Here is an 18,977-nt window from a genome sequence, read left to right as displayed (position 1 = left end):
AGGTAACATCCTAAGTCTAATGAGGAAATGGTGACATTTTTTCAAAACGTTAGCAAAATGAAAATCAAACCATGTGCTACCTACCCAGACCGCCTACTTAACCATCTCTCAAAATAGAAAGAGACGGAAGGGCAAGAGCTATTTCCTCAATTTGTAATAGAGTCACATACAGTGAAGCTTTGGTGGTTTATAACATAATACTACCTTGCCTTGCTTCACTGCATCCACAGCCACTGGAGCTTTGAAGTAAATATCAAAAATAGCAGCACTGTCCTCAGACTCCTTGCCCAGCTGTCCTGTTCTCACATGCCTCCCTATGCTAAATACTGCCTTGGTTTATTGCGACTGCTAATCATTTAAGAAAACTCCCAAGATGGTAAAGAGACTATAACACACACTCTTAGTGCTAGAAAGAGCTGTAGAGCTGTCCAACATGCTCATAATTAACCTTTGCCTTTTTTTTTTTTTTTTTTTGCCAGTCCTGGGGCTTGAACTCAGGGCCTGAGCTCTGTCCTTGGGTTTCTCAAGGCTAGAGCTCTACTATTTGAGCAATAGCACCACTTCCGGCTTTTTCTACACATGCAGAACCAAGGAATTGAACCAGGGTCTTCATGCACTCTAGCAGTAGGCCAAACCCCCTGCCCTACCTTTTCATTTTTGTGACACAAAAAAGGCATAATTATTTAATTTTCACTTATAACTTTCTAGTACCTGAGGGGTTTTTTTGTTTGGTTTTGTTTTTTGTGCATCATAGGGTTTGGACTCTGGGCCTGGGCACTGTCCCTGAGCTCTTCAGCTCAAGGTATTGCCCTACCCCTGGACTTGGGAGTTGTCCCTGAGCTCTTCAGCTCAAGGCTACCATCCTACCCCTTGAGCCATGGCTCTACTTCCCATTTTCTAGGGGATAATTGGAATTGGAAATAAGAGTTTCATGTTCTTTAGTGCCTGGGCTGGCTTTGACCTGTGATCCTCAGATCTCAGTCTCCTGAGTAGCTAGGATTACAGGCATCAGCCACCACCATGGCTGTACCTGAGGTCTATATTCAACACTCTTGCGCATTTGTCCCTCCTTAGTACTCAATAGTTGTAAAGTAATAACTGAACTTAAACACTTTTCAAGATCTCTAACTTTTACTAGGTGCTGGTGGCTCAATCCTGTAATCCTAGCTAATCAGGAAGCTAAAATACAAAGATCTTGATTCAAAGTCAGCCCAGGCAGGAAGTCTGGGAGACTCATCTCCAATAAACTACCAAATGCCAGAAACAGAACCTCTTTCTATTACTGCCTTATATAATAATATGTATATAGGGCTGGGAGTTTGGCCTAGTGGTTAAAGTGCTTGCCTAGCATGCACAAAGACCCGGGTTCGATTCCTTGGTACCACATACATAGAAAAAAGCCGGAAGTGGTGCTGAGGCTCAAGAGCTAGAGCTCTAGCCTTGAGAAAGTTCAAGGACAGTGCTCAGGCCCTGAGCCAAAAGCCCAGGACTGGCAAAAAAATATATATATAATATATATATATATATATGAAACACAAATTTATCCAAACTACTTTTGAGTCTATATTCTTGTCTAGAAAAATTAAAAATATACTTTGATTAAAATTTTAAAAATTAAAGTATTACAATATTTCATTTGTAAAAACCTGTATGGGAATATAACAATGAAATTCTTCCCTATCTAACCAATATAAGCTAATTTATTTATCTTTTTGGTGCCTATCTTGGGATTTAAACTTAGTGCTGTCCCTGATCTTTTTTACTCAAGACTAGAGCCGTGCCACTTGAACCACAGCTCCACTTCTGGCTCCTTGGTGGTTGAGATAAGAGTCTCATAAGAGCTGGGTACTGGTGGTTCATGCCTATAATCCTAGCTACTCAGGCACTGAGAGGTGAAGACTGCTGTTCAGAGCCAGCTGGGCAGGAAAGTCCAAGAGAGTGTATCTCCAATAATCACAAGAAAACGGAAAGTAGTGCTGTGGCTGGAAGTGGTAGAGTGCTAGCTTTGAGCAAAAAAGCTCAGGGACAGTGCCCAGACCCTGAATTCAAGTCCCATGACTCCCACCCTCCTGCCAAAAATAAAAATAAACAAAAATAAAAATAAAACCGTTGATACGCCTGCCTGGGCTGGATTCAAAAGGTCTCAGCCTCCTGAGTAGCTGGGATTACAGTGCATGGAATTTCAGGTGTGAGCCACTGGTGCCTTACTATAAGCTAACTTTTAAAAAATTCATACAATATTTTGGCTCAAAAAAAAATCAGTCACACATGTAACCCTAGCCACTCAAGAGGCTACATCCACAAGAGTGCCATTTGAAGCCATCCTGGGTAGAAAAGTCTAAGAGATACTGTCTCCAAAATAACTAGCAAAGGGCCAGGAGTTTAGCCTAGTGGTAGAGTGTTTGCTTAGCATGCATGAAGACCTGGATTCAATTCCTTGGTACCACATACATAGAAAAAGGCAAAAGTGGTGCTGTGGCTCAAGCAGCAGAGCTCAAGCCTTGAAAAAGCCCAAGGACAGTGTTAAGGCCCTGAGTTAAAGGCTCAGGACTGGCAAAAAAAAAAAAAATAAAATAACTAGCAAAAAGCCAGGCTGGAGGCATGGCTCAAGTCATAGAGCAACCACTGAGTAAGCAAACTGAGTACATAAAAGACCTTAAGTTCAAATAATAGCCATACTGCCAAAAATGATTTACAAATTTAATGTAATCTCCATCAAAATCCCAATAAGTTATTTACCAAGATAAAGAAAATTCAAAAATTCATATGGAACAACAAAAGACCACAAATAGCCAAAGCAATTCTAGGCAAAAAAAAGTAATGTTGGTGGTATCATGATCCCAAACCTCAAGCTCTACTATAGAGTTATAATAACAAAAACAGCTTAAAAAAAAAGACCCAAAGATGAATGGAACAGACTAGAAGACCCGGAAATAAAACCATATACTTACAGTTATCTGATATTTGATAAAGGAGCAAAAGACAAACAGTGGTAAAAAAGATAGCCTCTTAAACTGGTGTGAGGAAAATTGTGCATCCTTATGCAGAAAGCTAAAAGGAGATCCCAGTTTGTTACCATGCATAAATACCAACTCAAAGTAGATCAAAGACCTCAATGTCAGGCCTGAAACTTAGAGATCACTGCAAAAGGGTGTAGGAGAAACACTAGAACTCATAAGTATAGGCAGAAATTTTTGCAGGGAGCATAGCCTAGTGGTAGGTGCTTGTCTAGCATGCATGAAACCCTGGATTCGATTCCTCAATACCACACACACAGAAAAACCTAGTGCTGTGTGAAGTAGTGCTGTGGCTCAAGTGGCAGAGTGCTAGCCTTGAGCAAAAAGTGTCCAAGGACACTCAGGCCTTGAGTTCAAGCCCCAGGACTGGCAAAAAAAAAAAAATTAAATATAGATCTTTTCTACATGTTCACTGCTGCACTATTCACCATTGCTAAGTTGTGGAAACAGCCCAGATGGCATATAATAGATGAGTAGATCAAAAAAAATGTGATACCTGTAATGTTATTTTATACAGCCATTAGAAAGAATAATGGATGGTTTAGAAAAAATCATGTTAAGTAAGGTAAGTCAAACTCAGACAAACTCAGACAAACAGCAGAAGCTGGATCCAAAATACCAGGACATGATAAATTATACAGTACTCTAGGATTCACACACAGTGAGACTGAAGGATACTCTTAGAAAAGGAACAGAAAGGCACAATGCCTATGTGCATCTGATCTTACAAAACACTATTTATTGAAATGAATTCCAGGAAATGAAAAGGGTTTTTCTTTTTTGTCGTTTTTATTTTCCTTCCTTTGTTCTATTTGTTCATTTATATGTCTTTGGGAGTGTAGTAGGAGGCAGAGAAATGGAGGGTAAAAGGGTGAACAAATGCAGCAATGGTACTCACTGGACACTGTGTTGAAAATGAACTATACAACTTATGGATGGAGATGGGAAGGAAAAATTGGAAGAGATGCTCAAAGGAAAGGGTAACACTGTCCAAAAAAAAAGGTACTCTTTACCTGACTGACTCATGTAACCCCTTTGCACATCATTTGCACATCATTTATATAATAACAACTAAAATCTTCTTTAAAAGACCCAGAGTTAGGGGCTGGGAGTTTGGCCTAGTGGTAGAGTGCTTGCCTAACATGCACAAAGACCAGGGTTCGATTCCTCAGTACCACATACATATAAAAAAGCTGGAAGTGGTGCTGTGGCTCAAGTGGTAGAGCTCTAGCCTTGAGAAAGGCCAGGGACAGTGCTCAGGCCCTGAGTTGAAGGCCCAGGACTGGCAAAAAAAAAAAAAAATTGACCAGGTATAGTGACTACCCATGCTTGTAATCTCAGCCACCTGGGAGGTAAGGCAAGAAGATAAAGAGTAGAGATCAGCTAAGATAAATCTAGTAAGATTCTATCTCAAAAACAAAATAAAAAGCCAGGTGCCAGCGGCTCATACCTATAATCCTAGCTGCTCTGGAGGCTGAGATCTGAGGACTATGGTTCAAAGACAGTCTGGGCAGGAAAGTTCATGAAACACTTATCTCCAATTAACTACCAGAAAACTATTAAGTGGCATTGTAGCTCAAAGTGGTAGAGGGCTAGACTTGACTGGAAAAAGCTCAGAGATAGTGCCTAGGCCCTAAGTTCAAGCCCTATGACCAACAAAAAAAAATTAAAAATTAAATAAAAGTAAATAAATAAAAGGACTAGAGGGTTGTAGCTTAAGTGCTTTTCTAATGAGCACAGGCCATAGGTCCAATCCTTAGACCTTGTGATAATTTTTTAAATCTTTTTTTTTTGGTAATATAGTCTGAACTCAGGACCTGACACTCTCTAGGCAAATACTTGAGCTATGCCTTCAATTCCCTCTACTAATTCCTATTTTGTCCAGAACTTTTCTTTACATAAAGGATCCTTCCCAGTCCAGCTTCATGCTGTTTAAGCTATATTTCATTTGGAGGCTGTTGCTTATGTCCTTTTGGCCTCTATTTGTACTAATTGGCCTTTTTAAAGTCTTTTCCTCCAATTCTTCCAATCATTCATTCCATACTTCAATAACAAATTGTTTGGTAGCCAGGCTGATGGCTCATCCTGTAATCCTAACTAATGAAGAGGCTGAAATCTGAGGACTGTGATTCAAAGCTGCCTGAGCAAGAAAGTCCATAAGACTCTTACCTCCCACCAAAAAAGCTGTTACTAAAGCTGTGGCTCAAGTTGTAGAGCACTAGCTTTTAGCAAAACAGTTAAGGAACAGTACCCAAGTCCTGAGATCAATCCCCAGGACCAGCACCAAAAAAAGGAAAAGTTTGTTTATATCAATATTTGTTTATATTAGAAAGCCTTTTCCAATGTTAACTTTGTACAGGACACATGGATGCACTCAATAACTTTCAATAGTAGAGACATCCTTTCCAGTACATTATTTAGACATCTAAAACATTTCTGCCTTCCCAGATACCATTGTAGTATGGCCAGCCCTCACGGAAGCCTACCTGTCCATGTCTTCCGGATTATCCACTGGTGAGCCCAGCCGATCAGTAAGCCGTCGTCGTTCTGGTGTGCTAACACAGAAATGGTCATTTCCAACAGTGATCCTTAAGCTCTGTTCCAAAGAAGAGTCAGAACGAAGACTAGGAGAACGTCTCTACAAAGATTAAAAAAGATATCATATTGTAGTCATTACAGTCAAGACAACCACATATCCAAAATGTTCTTATTTGTAGCACTATGGTCTCACAATGTGAAAACAGTTACAAGAAACTGTTCCAAAGAAAATAAAGCAATTAAAAATAACAATCTGAGTTCGATGTTGGTAGCTTGTGCCTGCAATTCCTACTCTTCAGAAGGCTGGGATCTGAAGATCACAGTAGAAAGGCAGCCTGGGCAGGAAAGTCCATGAGACTTTTTTTTTAATTTTACATTTTCTTCCTGTGGTACCAAGGAATTGCACCTAGGGCCTTATGTATGCTAGGTAACTCTACCATTAAGCCACATTCTCAGCCCCCCATGAGACTCTTATTTCCAACAAACTACACAGAAACAACTGGAATTGGTGTTGTGGCTCAAGTGATAGAGTGCTAGTCTTAATCAAAAGAAGCTCAGGCTGAGCATCATAAAACAGCATAAGGACACCTGCATATCTATGTCTATTGCTCCACTATTCACAATAGCCAAGATATGGAAACAACCCAGATGTCCCACAATAGATGAGTGAATCCAAAAAATGTAGTACCTATACACAAATTTTACAGCTATTAGGAAGAATAGTCATTTGCAGAGAAATGGATGGAACTAGAATAAATCATGTTACATGAGGTAAGCCAAGATCAGAGAAACAAATGGTGCATGTTCTGATATGCAGAAGTCAGACCTAAAATGCACAGGATTCTAGATTCTCACATACAGTGAGAACAAAAGAGGGTAGTCTTAGGAGAGAATAACAAAGGTGCAATGCCTAAGAGCCTCTTCATAGTTAGATAAAATACATACTGAAACAAACTTCAAAGCAATGGAAATAGGTTTTTTCCATTTGTCTTTTCTTTTTCTGATGACTCTGTATTCCTTATCTTATATATGGTGTATTCACAATCACATCTATGGGGGGAAGAAAAGTGTACAAAATCCGAGGGAAAAGGGTAAAAAAGTGCAGCAGTGGAGCATACTGGACATTGATGGGTGAAGGTGCCGGGAGTTTGGCCTAGTGGTAGAGTGCTTGCCTAGCATGCATGAAGATGCAGGTTCGATTCCTCAGTACCACATACATAGAAAAAAGCCGGAAGTGGTGCTGTGGCTCAAGTGGTAGAGCTCTAGCCTTGAGAAAGTCCAAGGACAGTGCTCAGGCCCTGAGCTTAAGTACAGGACTGGCAAAACAAAAAACAAAAAAAACTGGTAGGTGAAGATGGGAGAGAGGATATGGGAGAGAAGGAGGGAAGACACTGTATGACAGGAAATATACTTATTACCCGATGCATGTAAATGTAATCCCTCTGTATATCACCTTTATAATAACAATAATTTTTTTTTGCCAGTCCTGGGCTTGAGCTCTGGGCCTGAGCACTGTCCTTGGACTTTCTCAAGGCTAGAGCTCTACCACTTAAGCTTCAGTACCACTTCCAGCTTTTTTCTATGTATATGGTACCAAGGAATTGAACCTGGGTCTTCGTGCATGCTAGGTAAGCACTCTACCACTAGGCCAAACTCCCGGCCCTATCAATAATTTTTTTTCAAAAGCAGAAGCAGCAGCAGCTCAAGGACAGCATTCAAGCCCTGAGTTCCAGCCCCAGAATCAACATCCCCGCCCAAAAATAAAATAAAATAAAAAGAAAGAAAAGCCCTTATCTCCCATCTTCTAACATACAGACCTCTCTTTCTGGCTGGGCATGGAAAAAAGAGAAGTGAATTAAACCCTGTCTCAGAATCCATACAATTCTAGTGAAGGAAGTAAATCCAAAGAGATTTTTTTTTAAGTGATAAATGCTATAGTCATTATACAAATGTGATACTATGAAACACTGGGGAAAAGGAGTTACTTCAGACTGGAGAGAATACTTTTCTGAAACTGTAATTTTAACCAGAGGTGGAATGGGAGGATGTCAGTCTTATAAAGTATAGAAGGCTGTTTCGGGCAGAAGGAAGAGTAACCTGAGTAATAAATGTTATGTTCTGGGTAACAAAAAGAGAGGCCAGTATGACTGCAGTAAAGTGGCAGAATAGGCAGAAACCATGGCTAGGTAATTTGTATTTTATTAAGACGTACACGAGAGTATTAAGCAAGAAAGTGGTATAATCTGATTACATTTTTCTTCCAAATGTTTGTACTACTCACACTCTCACTCTCTTCAGGTCTTTATTATAGGGTTACTTTCTCAGCTCTCCTATTAAAAACTCCCTTCTGTGCTTATTGTTAGCAAATAATCTCATTTAACCTACCATAGAGGTTCTCATTTCTCCATCTAATTTATTATCAAACACCTTGATAGAATTTTTGTGTGTACCAGTCCTGGGCTTGACTTCAGGACCTCAAGCTTTTACTTTTTTCACTTAAGGCTGGTACTCTACCACTTGAACCATCTCTCCACTTCTAGTATTTTGCTAGTTAACTGGAGAAAAGAGCTTTTCAGAGCTGGGTACCAGTGGCTCACACCTGTAATCCTCACTACTCAGGTGGCTGAGATCTGAGGATCATGGTTCAAAGCCTGCCCAGGCAGGAAGTCCATGAGACTCATCTCCAGTTAACCACCAAAAAACAGAAAGTGGAGCTATAACTCAAAGTGGTTGAATGCTAGCCTTGAGGAAAAAAAAGAGCTGAGATAATGTTCAAGCCCTGAGTTCAAGCCCTATGATAAACCAAAAAAAAAAAAAAAAAAAAGTTTCTCAGTGTTTAAATGCTGGCTTCAAAACTCTTTCTGAGCCAACAATTATAGGAACCACTTTGCTAGAATTTAGGCTCTATGAGGGTAGAGCATTTTGTCTGACTTGCTCAGTTGTGGCTAAAACATGATAGATACACAGTAAAAATATAATTTTATAAAGTTTTAAAAACTATTTTGATTATAGTATACAGAAAAAAAAACTGGAGAGTAGTAAGAGTGAAATATAAGCTGGACACTGGTACCTCATGCTTGTAATCACAGCTACTCAGGAGGCTGAGATCTCAGTATTGTGGTTCAAAGCCAGCCCAAGTAGTAAAGTCCATGAAACTATTACCTTCAATCACCAAAAAAGCTGTGGCTCGAGGCTAGTGCTCTTCCACTTGAGCCACAAAGCTCAGGAACAGTGCCAAGGGCTTGAGTTTAAGTCTGGCACAAGAAAGAAAAATAGAGTGAAATGCAACAATCTAGGGAGCAGGTAACAGCTTACATTTGTGTGACCACAGGATAGTTTCAGGGACATAATTCTGGAGTACAGCTAACAGAAGAGTTTAATCTGACAGGTAAGAGAAGGCAGATTGGCAACTTCTGATTTGAAACACTGGATAATACTATTTGCTGAGACAGAGAAGTCTGGAGCAAATTATACACTAGAAAGAACAGAGATCATGTAAACCAGTATTCTGTTCTTGATTCCTCTTTAGTGACTGGCACTAAGACTAACAGGGCTTTAAGATTTGACAGAGTAGTATGTTAGTTTACCTAGGATCAGAGTACTTAAATCCAAGTGAGATACTCAAGAAGACAGAAATAATCTGGGAACCAGTGGTTCAATCCTATAATCTGAGCTCTTCAGAAAGCTGAGGTCTGAAAGGTAGAGGCAGAAAAGTAATAGAGATTCCATTTCCAAAAGTAATTGGCAAAGGCCAGGTTGAAGATGTGACTTAAGTGGTAGAACACCCTAATACAGAAAACAAAAACAGAGGTTGGGAGTTTGGCCTAGTGGTAGAATGCTTGCCTAGGATGCACGAAGACCCAGGTTTGATTCCTCGGTACCACGTACATAGAAAAAGCTGGAAGTGGTGCTGAGGCTCAAGTGGTAGAGCTCTAGCCTTGAGAAAGTCCAAGGACAGTGCTCAGGCCCTGAGCTTCAAGCCCAGGACTGGCAAAAAAAAAAAAGCAGAAACAATAAAAAGATTGAACTAAAATAAAAACAAATCCCCAAAACAGACTCTGTGTAGGAGTTCTGAGAGTGGGGTAAAGAAGTCAATGTACATATGTGTATGTGTGTATGCATGTGATCCTGAGGCTTTAACTCCAGGCCTGGGTGCTGTCCCTGAGCTTTTCTGTTCAAGGCTAGCGCTCTACCAATTAAGCCACAGCTCCACTTTCAGCTTTTGGGTGGTTAATTGGAGATCACAGTCACATAGACTTCCCTGCCCTAGCGGGTTTTGAATTGAGATCCACGGATCCCAATCTGTTGAGTGGATTATACAGGGTTGAGCAACTAGCGACTATTTTTTTTTTTTTAAATGCGATGCTAGGAATGGAACCCAGGGTTTTTTCACATTAAACAAGTCCTCAACCATACATTAAACTTCTTGGTTACTGCAGTTCTTCTATCAGGAAAACATACCGCTTTAAAATCTCGGCAGTGGGAACCAGAGAGATGTGAGTTGAATTACAGTCCATTAAACAGAGTCACCACGACCAGGTTACTTATACTTGGCAACATCGTCTGCTCCACCTCAGGGAGCTGGGAAGACCCCGATGAGGTGGCGAGGGAAGGGCTCAGCCCGGGTCCAGGTGGCAGCAATCCACCCATCAGACCTGCTATGTGCCCCAGTTGGATCTGCTATCAGCTTAGGCGTCCCGGCGTGAGACAGAGGCCGCCACAAAGACAGCTTTTTCAAGCTGTTTTTCTGGGCTGGGGTGGGAGGGAAGGAAACCCGAGGAAACGTCAACTCGCCAAGTCCCAGGCGGCACAAGGACTGGGAGAAATTCCCCTGGCCCTGGCCAACTTCCCCACGTCTCCCAGCAGGGAGCCAGACACGTCCTCTCCAGCAACGATCGGCCCTATCCCCAGGGCTCCCTCCCGACCCGGACCCGGACCCGGGCGGGGACCCGGCGCCCGAGGGTCCCCAGGCCGTTACCGCGTGCAGGACGCGCCCCCCGCCCCGGGGCCCCCGGGAGCTGGGAGGTCTCCGCTCGGGGACTCGGGCCGGCCGCAGGCTGCGGGGCGCCCGCCCGCGTTCCTGGAGGCGGGAACTCCGGCGGGGGCGAGGGGACGGAGGTAAGGGAGGGCGTCCCGGGCGAGGGGTGCCATTACCCGGCTGCCGCTGTCGCCTGGATGGTCTCCGCGGCCGTCCCGGGCGAAGTCGGAGCGCGACTCGCCTCGGCCGCTCCCTCGGAAGCTGGCCGGGCCAGGCGGGAAGAGTCGTCGGCCCCGCGGTGGCGGCGGGGAAGGGGAGACGCGACGACCCCGCGGCGGGGACGGAGAGGCCCGGCGGCTGCGGGACGGGGACGGGGACCCGCGGCGACCCCGCGACGGTGGCGGCGAAGGCGAGGCCCGGCGGCTGCGGTGCCCCGAGGGCGAGCGGGGCCGGCGAGTCGGGGGCCGCGACGAAGAGGAGCTGGAGGGCGGCGGCGGCGGCGGCGGCGGCGAGGGGCGGCGCGCCGGGCCTGAGGAGGCGCCGGAGCTGCGGCCGGAGCGCGGACCGCCTCCGCCGCCGTCTTTAGGCCGGTGTGACGAGACCGAAGAGTGGGCGCCGCTGCGGTACATGGCCGTGGCAGCGGCCGCCACAGCGGCAGCTCCGACCCGGGGACGCCCCAGACTCGGGCCCCGAGCGCGCCACGGCCGTCGCCACCACGGCCGTCGCGCGCCGCCCCCGCCGCGGGAACAGCCCCTTCTCCTCCCCTCCGCCGCGCGCCAGCTCCGAGGCCCGGCCAAGCGCGCTCCCGAGGAGGCGCCGCGCGGGGACGCGCCCGCGCGCCCAGGCTCTCCAGCCTCTCAGAGCGAAGCTGAAGCGCGCGCCCGGCGCCCCGCACGCCCCGCCCCCAAGATGGCGGCCGCCAAACCACCCGCGCCCCGCCCCGCCCCGCCCCCAGACCACGTGACGCCGGGCTGGCGGGGGACCGAGGGGTGCCCGGAGCCGTGCGCGCGTCTGGTGGCGCTGTGGGAGGGCGCTGCCCCCCCAACCCTGCGGATGGACGGGGATCCCGAGCACCACCTGAGGGTAGGCACCGCCAGCGGGCTGTGCGCCCGAGTTCACCCGCTGGTCCTCATCGGCAGAGGTTTAATTTGAGGGTGGGGAAAGGGGCGAGAACCCGCTGGAGAAGTGCGGGATCCCATCCCTTTTTCAGGCCCCAGTTCCCGGCCTCCCCAGGTTAGGTCTTCGTGCCACAGAAACAGACACGGCTCGAAGCACGGAGAAAGGAAGCTGTGTTGCGCACAGCCAGGGAGCCGGTGGTCGTGCGCGTCGGGAGTGCAAGCCAGGCAAGCGCCCGAGCACCCAGGTCCGACGGCCTGCGCACCCGAGGGCCAGAAAACGGGGGGCGCGTCCAGCAACCTCCTCCCGCACCCCACCTTAAACAGGTGAAAAGGTGGCTAGTAAACTAACCCTGCCTGGGATGACCAAGACCCTGGAAAAACGGCCCTTAAAAATTCCAGCTGAGGATGCTCAAAACCAGGGTCTGGTTTCTCCTGGACCCAAGCTTTGAGCTCCTCTAGCCTGCAGGAACCTTTCCTGCCAGCCTCCCTCTGGCACTGGTGGGCCAATCCCATGGCTCTAGTTCCCTCTGCTGTTAGTGTGTGTGAGTGGTTGCTGCTTGTTGGAATGTTCATTTGAATTGTTTCCATACATTGCTGAAAGGCATCTGATGTTTGAGTCTTTATTGCGTAGCCATCATCTCACTTTTATTTTTTTGGTCAGTAGTGGGGCTTGAACTCTGGGCCTGGGCTCCTCAGCTCATAGCTAGCATGCTACCACTTGAGCCACCGCACCACTTCCGGTTTTCTAGAGGTTAATTGGAGATAAGAGTCTCTCGGACTTTGGTGCGGAGGCTGGCTTTGAACCCCAATCCTCAGATCTCAGCCTCCTGAGTAGCTAGGATTGTAGGCGTGAGCCCTAGGCCCAGCACAAAATCAAAATCAAACAACAAAAACAACATTTTGCAGGCTTGCATCCTTGGGTTCATGTCGCTTCTTGAGAGCATACAAGACAGAGGCAAAAGGCAATGCTATTTCATCTTCAGCCATCTTCAGGGTACAGGCAAGAATTAGCATTCTTACGAGCTGGGGCAGGAAGAGAAAATAGAAACAAACCAGCCGCAGGTGTGTCGAGTCCATTACCTCGGGATTGGTCAGGTGGGTCGTATTGTAATAAGCATCTTTGACACGTAGCAGGTGGTACAGTTTCCCCTCCGTCTTGCCTTCCCAAATGGTTCTAAAGTGACTCGAGCAAAGTGGCTCAGCGCAAAAGACACAACCACCAAACAGAGGGGGCTGAGATGCTTGGCTTTTATCCTCCTTTTAGTTAATTTGTGGGCCACGCAGGAAATAAGTGCTTTTCAGCAAACACATGAAGTACATGGTACAGGTTGACCAAACACTGTGGTCATAATGGAGGCTACAGGAGATCCACGTTATGAAAGACAAGAGGAGACTCAAAACCTTTTGTGGATCAGACACCTCCACCCATGCCCCTAATTCCATAACTAGAACTTCCTAGATGCCATCCTGTACCCTAAAAACAAAAATTGAAAACAGGTGCATGTATATGTGTGAGCATACACACAAGTTGTAAAAAAACAACATATGGGGGCTGGGAGTTTGGCCTAGTAATAGAGTGCCTGCTTAGCAAGCACAAAGACCGCGGTTCAATTCCAAGAAAAAGCCAGAAGTGGTGCTAAGGCCTAAGTGGTAGAGCTCTAGCCTTGAGAAAGTCCGAGGACAGTGCTCAGGCCCTGAGCTCAAGCCCAGGACTGGCAAAAAAAAAAAAAAAAGACAACATATAAATTACAACAGTTAAAACATGGGAAAATGTTGACCATAACAACAGTTTAATACTTTTCATATATCAACTAGACATACAAAATCTGAGACTAATGAAGAATCACATTTCTGCCAAGTACCAGTGCTCATACTTGTAGTCCTAGTTACTTAGGAACCTGAGATCTGAGAATCTCAGTGGGAAACCAACTAGAGTTAAAAAAAATCTGTCAAAGTCATTGTCAACTTCATTTCTATAGCTTTGCCAGTTCATTTAAGTATCTATTCATAAAAGTCTTTTCAATGACTACCTTATGACTGCGGTGGTTAAACACACTACAATTATAGTAATTGTGGTTTAAGTAATTCTAACACAACATTCTATATGTTGGTAACTAGAAGTATATAGAGCTGTATGCCTGAACTTTATTTAAACGTTGTATAAGGATTTGCAGAGCTAAAAATATATATGCTGCCAGGCATCAGTGGTTCACATCTGTAATCCTGGCTACCCGGGAAGCTGAGATCTGAGAATACAGTTCAAAGCTAGCCTGGACAAGAAAGTCCATGAGACAGTTAGCTCCACTTCACCACCAAAAAGCTGGAAGTGAAGCTGTGGTTAAAGTAGTAGACCACTAGCCTTGAGCAAAATAGAGCTCAGGGACAGTGCCCAGGCTCTGAATTCAAGCCTCAGGCTCAGCACAAAAACAAAATAGAAACACACACACACACACACACACACTAAATAAATAAAACCATTTGTAGCCTTGCATCCATGTGTTGCTAATTGTAACAAGAACATAATGGTATCCATATAATGTTGAGGATCAAAATGATTATCCTAAAATGCCATATGCAACAGAAATAACTAGACTGTTGTGTATTGCTTCTTCAGTGCCTGAAGACAGCTCTTCCCAGGGCAATGGATGAAGTCTCAGCTGCAATGGAGACCCCCCAGGATAAATGTAGAAAGCAGGCAGCAAGTGGTATAATCTTAAGGCAAGCCATGGAGTCTAAAAATGTCAAGGCCACTGCGGTGAGCTCAGGTCCTTGGGAATCATGTCCTGAGACCACCTGCCTGGATGTTGGACAGACCTATAGGATTTAACATTTGTCCAACTGGGTTTCAATCTCACTTTGGTTGAGTCCTTCCTTGTTCTTCTCTTATTCTTCCCTTTTGAAACAGGAATATTTACTCTGACTCAATGTGTTTGGAAGTATGAAAATGTCTTTATTTTATTGCAGCTCATAGCTAAGAGCTTGCCTTGTGTCTCAGAGGAGACTTTGAGCATGGATTTTTTTCAACAATATTGGAACTGTTAAGGGTTTGAGGACTTTTGCAGATGGACTAACTGCAGTTTTCATTAGGAGATGACCATGAGCTTTGGGTGGTAGAATATTATGGTTTGACTCTGGAATTCAAAACATAAGCTGATATACTGAAAGCTTGGTCCCCAGCTGTTGATGGCTATTTTTGGAGATGGTGAAAACTGTAGAAGCTAAAGTCCTCACTGAAGGAAGTAAGTCACTGGGAATGTGCCTTTGAAGGTTCTACCTGCTTTCTAGTCCCTTCCTCTTGGTCTATTTCCTGTCTGCCATGAGGTAAACAGCCTCTGCCACCTCTTTCTGCTTCAATGATGCTCTGATTCACTGTGGGCCCAGAATCAATGGTGACAAGGACCCTGGATTGAAATCTCTGAAACTAGAAGAAGCCAAATAAACCAATCCTCCATTAAGTTTGTTTTTTGTTTTTGTGCAGGTTCTGGGGCCTGAACTCTGGGGCCTGGACATTGTATTTCTGAGCTGCTTTTTCTCAAGTCTAGCTCTCTAGTACTTGAGCCACAGTACTACTTCCAGCTTTTTCTGAGTAGTTTTAACAAGAAAGAATCTCACAGACTTTCCTGCAAGGACTGGCTTCAAACCACAGTCCTCAGATCTCAGGCTCCTGCATAGCTAGGATTACAGGTATGAGCCACCAGCGCAGCTGTTTTGGGGGTTGTTGGTAGTGTGTGTGTATGTGTGCGTATACATGCACACATGCCAGTTCTGGGGCTTGAACCAGGGGCCTGGTCATTGTCCCTGAACTTTTTTTTGCTCAGTAGCACTCTACCACTTGAGCCATGGTTCTGCCTCTGGATTTTTGGTGACTAATTGGAGGTAAGTTTCATAAACATTCCTGTCTATGCTGGCTTTAAGCCACAATCCTCAGATCTTAGTCTCCTGAGTAGCTAGAATTACAGGTGTGAGCCACCAGTGCCATGCTTCCAATAAGTTGTTTATGTCAAGTATTTTGTTACAGCAACAAAAGTTGTGACTAATACATAACTTTAGCTGAATGATATACTCCAGAACTAGATTCTTCTGTATCTCTCCAATTAATATCCTGGGGCCACAGATCTCCTGGGCTTTAAAATGAGTCTAGAAAACAGAGACTTGGTTCCTGTGAGGTATCGGGTAAAGTGTCTCCCAGGAAAGGGATTTGGGCTAGATTTTCAGAATGCGAAGGGCACCCCTGCCTCCATATGTAATCTGAACAAAGCAGTTGCCAAGCTGCTTGGAGCTATAGTTGCATGGGAAGTCATGTGCCAAGTGAGTACAAAGATAAAATCTCTGCCAGTAAAAACTGTGGAGAATTGACCATAGGCAGTTCTTATGTTATAGTCTGGATGTTGAAATGTTCCCAGAAGGTTCATGTTTTAAGGTCTACAGAGAGAGAGAAAGAAAGAGAGAGAGAGAGAGAGAGAGAGAGAGAGAGAGAGAGAGAGAGAGAGAGAGAGAGAGCGCGCGCGCAAGCGCACAGAGCGCACGCAAGAAGACTTTTAAGGAATTGGCTCATATCTGCACTATTCCAGCCTAGAGACAGTCTACTGAAAAATTCTTTCGTATTTGGAAGAGGTCAGTATTTGCTCTATTATGAAACAAATTAAATGCTAATATCATCAAAAAAAAAACCCACCTTTGGGTCCTGAATATGGCCTAGTGGCAGAGTGCTTGCCTAACATGCATGAAGCCCTGGGTTCAATTCCTTGGTACCTCATACACAGAAAAAGCCAGAAGTGGTACTGTGGCTTAAGTGGTTGAGCAGTAGCCTTGAGAAAGTCCAAGAAAAGTGCCCAGGCCCTGAGTTTAAGCCCCAAGACTAGCAAAAAGAAAAAAAAGCCATCTTTGTAGAAATATCTAAAATAATGTCTGGCCAAATATCTGGACATTTTGACCAGCCAAGTTGACACAAGAAATTCACTTCCTATACTTTCCAATGAAAGACCTAAGCTAGCTCACAACACTATTCTAGACACAGATTGCATAATTAATTTGTTAATTATTTTTGTGTGTGCCAATCCTGGGGCTTGAACTCAGGGCATGGGCATTGTCTTTCAGCATTTTTACTCAAGGCTAGCACTCAATGACATGAGCCACAACACCATTTCTAGCTGGTTTTGGTACATAATTGGATGTCTCATGGACTTACCTGCCTGAATTGGCTTGGAACCATGATCCTCAGATTTCAGCCTTTTGAATAGCTAAGATTACAGGCATATGCCACCAGCACTGGCTTTTTGTTTTTTTGTTTTTTTTGTCAGTAGTAAGGCTTGAACTCAGGGACTAGATGCTGTCATTGAGCTTTGCACTCAAGGCTACCAGCCTTGAGCCACAGCACCACTTTCAACTTTTTCTGAGTCATTTATTGGAGATAAGAGTTTCACAGACTTTTCTGCCTGAGCTGGCTTCAAACCAGGATCCTCAGATCTCAGCCTCTTGAGTAGCTAGGATTTCAGCATGAGCCATTGATGCTCAGTTTCATCAAAAATTTTTTTTGCCAATCCTGGGGCTTAAACTCAGGACCTGGGCACTGTTCTTGGACACTTTTTGCTCAAGGCTAGCATTCTGCCACTTGAGCCACAGCACCACTTCCTGTGTTTCCTGTGTATGTGGTACTCAGGAATGGAACCCAGGGCTTCATGCATGCTAAGCGAGCATGCTACCTGGCCATACTCCTGGCCCGCTTTGTCAAATTATTTAGGAGGTCAGGAAGCATATTGAAGGAGCTCATGCCTGTAATGCCAGCTCCTCGAGAAGCAGAGATTGGGAGTATTGGAGTTTGAACCAGTTAGGGCAAAAAATTAATAAGACCTCCCTCTTAGGCCATCAGGCAAGTGTACTGGAAATGAAAGAATAGCTCCATATGGTCAGTCATTGGCTCAGAGCACATGTCATACCTTGTAAGACAGAGAGTACTATAATCTTACCAGACAGTATCTCTGGTAGTAAAACAACTAAAACCCCAATAGCCCTACTCCATAATATGAGTTGGAATGTACAGAAGACTGAAGAATCCAGTAAGTGTTGAATTGTATATACCAATTACCTTGCTTTTTTCAGTGCAAAAAGATGGCATTGGATTATAGTTCAAGGAAAACTCAGGTAAAAGTCATTGAGACCTCATCTCAATTAAAATACTGGACACTGGTGACTCACACATGTAATCCTAGCTGCTCAGGAGGCTGAAGCTCATGATTGGAATCTGAAAATCAAGATTGGAAGCCAGTCTGGGCAGGAAAGTCCCTAAGATTTATCTCCAATAAACTACTTTAAAAAGCTGGAAATGGAGCTGTGGCTGAAGTGGTAGAGTGCTAGCTTTGAGCAAAAAGAGGCTCAGGGACAATGCCAGGTCCTAAGTTCAAGGCCCAAGGACAGAACACACATAAAAAGATGAAGCCAGATGCAGTATTGAGCATGTCATTCCTGTGACACAGGAAGCATAAAGAGGAAACCAGATCATCCAACTGTAAATGTGAGAGCCTGTTAGAAAAATAACAAGAAGAAGAAGGAGAGGAGGAGAAAAATAACTAAAGTCTAAAAAAAAGGCTAGGGGTGTGGCTCAAGTGGTAAAGTTCCTGTCCTAGCAAGCACACAGCCATGAATTCAAACCTTAATACCACCTCCATCCCCCTTGCCCTCCAAAAAAATCCCTTGATCAAAAGTAATGTAGTAAAGGATATAACCTGGAATGTCTTACAAGGCATTTAATGTCTCTAGATTGTGGTGCTGGTAAAAATATGGTGAACAGGGAACATAGAAAAGGAAAACCAGCTTCTTCTACAGTGAGGACAAATCGCTGCCGGCTCCATAATAGGAGTCCAAGTTGGCAGCCGTCACGAAGGTCAGTCTTAGAATGAGAAAGTCCACCTCATTGAGCCTTGCCCTGCTCCATCCTCATTCACAAGTTCCTACAGCAAATGCTAGAGTGTGGAGGCCTCACACACTGCAGAGCACAGCTGCTTGCTGAGTCTTCTATTCCTGGGGCATCAGTATTCTCACTATAACACACTAATGTGCTCAATACATATTGGGAACACCTTCTAGCATGTCCTTCTATACTCAGAGTGGAGTAAGTTAAAAACTATACCTCTCAGGTCCTTTTGCAACTGGAATTCCAGAGGGGATTAAGATTTTGGCCAAAAAGGAGCTAAGGAATGTAGCTCCGTGATAGAGTGCTTGTACTATGTACAAGGCCATAGCTTTGAGACGCTGGGCTCAATCCCCAGCACCACAAAAAAGCATCACTGAGATATCAATTATACAGTACTCTAAGCATTCACACACGTG

General features: G+C 44.6%; 1 protein-coding gene across 3 annotated transcripts in view; it reads right to left on the bottom strand.

Moving 5' to 3' along the window:
* Znf318 (zinc finger protein 318) overlaps positions 1 to 11,287 on the bottom strand; it is a 53,475-nt gene extending 42,188 nt beyond the window's left edge. For all 3 annotated transcript variants that reach the window (XM_090355606.1, XM_090355604.1, XM_090355603.1), the window contains exons 1-2: positions 10,710 to 11,287; positions 5,504 to 5,655 (exon numbers count right to left, since the gene is read on the bottom strand). In XM_090355606.1, coding sequence (XP_090211732.1) covers positions 5,504 to 5,655; positions 10,710 to 11,162 — 605 coding nt within the window. In that variant the 5' untranslated portion in view covers positions 11,163 to 11,287. The remainder of the gene's footprint in view (positions 1 to 5,503; positions 5,656 to 10,709) is intronic.
* Between the last annotated feature and the right edge of the window lie 7,690 nt (positions 11,288 to 18,977).

This window comes from Megascapheus bottae, chromosome 22 (genome assembly GCF_031878675.1).
Source record: "Megascapheus bottae isolate mThoBot1 chromosome 22, mThoBot2.hap1, whole genome shotgun sequence".
Taxonomy (NCBI): Eukaryota; Metazoa; Chordata; class Mammalia; order Rodentia; family Geomyidae; genus Megascapheus; species Megascapheus bottae.
The sequence above is the reverse complement of the archived record's forward strand: the minus strand, read 5'-3'. Positions and strand labels throughout refer to the sequence as shown.